This window comes from Berghia stephanieae, chromosome 15 (genome assembly GCF_034508935.2).
Source record: "Berghia stephanieae isolate SIO BIC M18660-M18661 chromosome 15, UCSD_Bste_1.3, whole genome shotgun sequence".
Classification (NCBI taxonomy): domain Eukaryota; kingdom Metazoa; phylum Mollusca; class Gastropoda; order Nudibranchia; family Aeolidiidae; genus Berghia; species Berghia stephanieae.
Window position 1 is genome coordinate 19,350,323 of NC_088374.1, and position 3,518 is coordinate 19,353,840.

General features: G+C 39.9%; 1 protein-coding gene across 1 annotated transcript in view; it reads left to right on the forward strand.

Annotated features, from left to right (window-relative positions):
• The window catches only part of LOC144960403 (uncharacterized), a 28,287-nt gene extending 26,294 nt beyond the window's left edge, over positions 1-1,993 (forward strand). Inside the window, exon 4 of the mRNA XM_078893486.1 lies at positions 1,698-1,993. Within this exon, the coding sequence (XP_078749612.1) occupies positions 1,698-1,993 (296 nt within the window). The remainder of the gene's footprint in view (positions 1-1,697) is intronic.
• The last annotated feature ends 1,525 nt before the right edge of the window (positions 1,994-3,518 follow it).

The following is a 3,518-nucleotide window of genomic DNA, read 5'->3' on the forward strand; positions in this document are numbered from 1 at the left end:
TGTCTATAACTATAATATTACGATGTGTATTTCCTCTTTTCATATCTCATCGTTATCGTGTCATGTCCTTACACATTAACTCACTCAACCCTAACACCGACTATAGATAGTATGCACTTGGCTAAGAAGCTCTTAACATTGCCATCCGGAAGTATAACGGACCAACACACAAAACTGTGTGTATCCATGAACGTTTATAGTCAGGTAATTACAATTCAGTGAGCATTACTCATAAACGCGGATGGCAAAAAACAATAACAAAGACCTGAGAGACGTCATCTTCGAAATATCTATATCCGTACTATAGATAGTATGCAGATGACGTCACTCAGGCCTTTGTTATTGTTTTTGCCATCCGCGTTTGTGAGTAGTTCTCACTAAACTGTATTAACCAGACTATAAAAGTTCATGGTTACACAGAGTTTTGTGTGTTGGTCCGTTATACTTCCGGATGGCAATGTTGTGAACTCCTTGGCAAAGCGCAATCTCTCTATACCCGGGGTTACTTTTACCCCATGCCTATTTATTATTACATTTTTCTGAGACTAATTATAGATAGTATGCAGATGACGTCACTCAGGTCTTTGTTATTGTTTTTGCCATCCGCTTTTGTGAGTTGTTCTCACTAAACTGTATTAACCAGACTATAAAAGTTCATGGTTACACAGAGTTTGCGTGTTGGTCCGTTATACTTCCGGATGGCAATGTTGTGAACTCCTTGGCCAAGCGCATACTATCTATACCCGGGGTTACTTTAACCCCATTCCTATTTATTATTACATTTTGTCTGAGACAAATTATAGGCGTAAATATCAAAGCTAATGTTTTTAGTTTTTGCATGTTAATTAATGGTCGTTGAATAAAACTATCTATGTACACGTTCATTTTTAATACATTCTTTCCAATAGGACTCAACAGTCGTAACGTCACTTCCTTCCTAATGACGCATGGTAACAGTAACACTGGCTCTTAACTATCGGAACAATGGCGGACGCCCGTATGAAATATTTCTCCGGCGAGCATAAAAGCGTATCCAGAGGGAAAAAAACACATAAGTTTGATCATGTTTTACATATTCTGATCACAAGACATATGAAAAGTTCTAGCCAGCTTGAAGAATAAAAAGTAATGATTTTCTCTGTTTAGAACCAAGATGGCCGCCGTTGCCGGGGGGCGTGACATCAGACTACTGAATCCAATTTTGAAAAGTAGCAAAAATCTCTAGGATTGAATGAATTGACGTCATAAATGACAACGTGTTTGTGGTGTGTGTCCTTTCTACACGTCTTTTGGTTATCATGCAATGTCATAGAACGTGTAACTAATAAATGACGAATAGTTTTATTCATGGACAGTAAAAATCTGATATTACCACCATGACCTGTACTTATTTGCGTATATTGTATATGTCGAATCACCATCATCATCATCATCATCATCATCATCATCATCATCGTCCTCGTCATTTTTATTATTATTATTATTATTATTATTATTATTATTATTATTATTATTATTATTATCATCATCATCATCATTATTACTATTTTCATCATCGTCATTATTATTATTATTATTATTATTATTATTATTATTATTATTATTATTATCATCATCATCATCATCATTTTTATTACTATCATCATCATCATTATTATTATTATTATCATCATCATTATTTATTTATTTCCTCTCAGCCACAAGCTGCTACACACCAACCACCATAATCTTGAGCCAACGACACGTCTACGCGGGCACAGTGAGCACCACGCAGAGCGGACACGCCTGCAAGATGTGGAAGGACGACCCTTTCTACGTCCTCAGGAGCTTTTTCTTCCTGGAAGACCATGGCAACGTGACGAGTGCCAGAAACTTCTGCAGGGATCCGGACTCCCTGGGCTATCTGTGGTGCCAAACGGATCTTGCTGTGGCTGGGTGGGAGAGGTGTGGTCAGATCCCACATTGTATGTTACAGATAGGGCCCAGACGTTGAGATGTAGATAGATAGATAGATGGATGGATGGGTGGGAGAAGTGTGGTCAGATCCCCCCTTGTATGTTACAGATAGGGCCCAGACGTTGAGATGTAGATAGATAGATAGATGGATGGATGGGTGGGAGAAGTGTGGTCAGATCCCCCATTGTATGTTACAGATAGGGCCCAGACGTTGAGATATAGATAGATAGATAGATAGATAGATAGATAGATAGATAGATAGATAGATAGATAGATAGATAGATAGATAGATAGATAGATAGATGGATGGATGGATGGGTGGGAGAAGTGTGGTCAGATCCCCCATTGTATGTTACAGATAGGGCCCAGACGTTGAGTTGTAGATAGATAGATAGATAGATAGATAGATAGGTGGATGGGTGGGAGAAGTGTGGTCAAATCCCCCCTTGTATGTTACAGATAGGGCATGGACGTTGAGTTGTAGATAGATAGATAGATAGATAGATAGATGGATGGATGGATGGGTGGGAGAAGTGTGGTCAGATCCCCCATTGTATGTTACAGATAGGGCCCAGACGTTGAGTTGTAGATAGATAGATGGATGGATAGATAGGTGGATGGATGGGTGGGAGAAGTGTGGTCAGATCCTCCCTTGTATGTTACAGATAGGGCCCAGACGTTGAGTTGTAGATAGATAGATAGATAGATAGACAGATAGATGGATGGGTAGGAGAAGTGTGGTCAGATCCTCCCTCGTATGGTACAGATAGGGCACAGACGTTGAGTTGTAGATAGATAGATAGATAGATAGATAGGTGGATGGGTAGGAGAAGTGTGGTCAGATCCTCCCTCGTATGGTACAGACAGGCACAGACGTTGAGTTGTAGATAGATAGATAGATAGATAGATAGGTGGATGGTGGGAGAAGTGTGGTCAGATCCTCCCTTGTATGTTACAGATAGGGCCCAGACCTTGAGTTGTAGATAGATAGATGGATAGATATATAGGTGGATGGGTGGGAGAAGTGTGGTCAGATCCTCCCTTGTATGTTACAGATAGGGCATGGACGTTGAGTTGTAGATAGATAGATAGATGGATAGATAGGTGGATGGGTGGATGGGTGGGAGAAGTGTGGTCAGATCCCCCCTTGTATGTTACAGATAGGGCCCAGACCTTGAGTTGAGGTATATTTTAGGTGTTAGGATAGGTGGATGGGTGGATAGAAAGATAGATAGATAGTTAGTAGATAGATAGATAGATTGGCATTCCAAGACAAAGACAGAAAGCCTGATGGAAAACAGATAAAGGGGACAGAAGATAGTTTTGTTTGTTTTTAATGGTATTACGGCGCTTGCAACACGTTTAGGTCATATCAATAAAAGGGTAGAATATGGGATAGTACATAGTTCTAGAATTACAATTAAAGCACCAAGAAATGGTAAGATAATGGGGAATGGTGTAAATAAGGTATTGGTGTAGATTCCAAGAGCATACCACCAATGTACTTAGTTTGAGATCACCTAGAAGTCTCATCCAGACACGAGCACAGGTCCCTACTACAT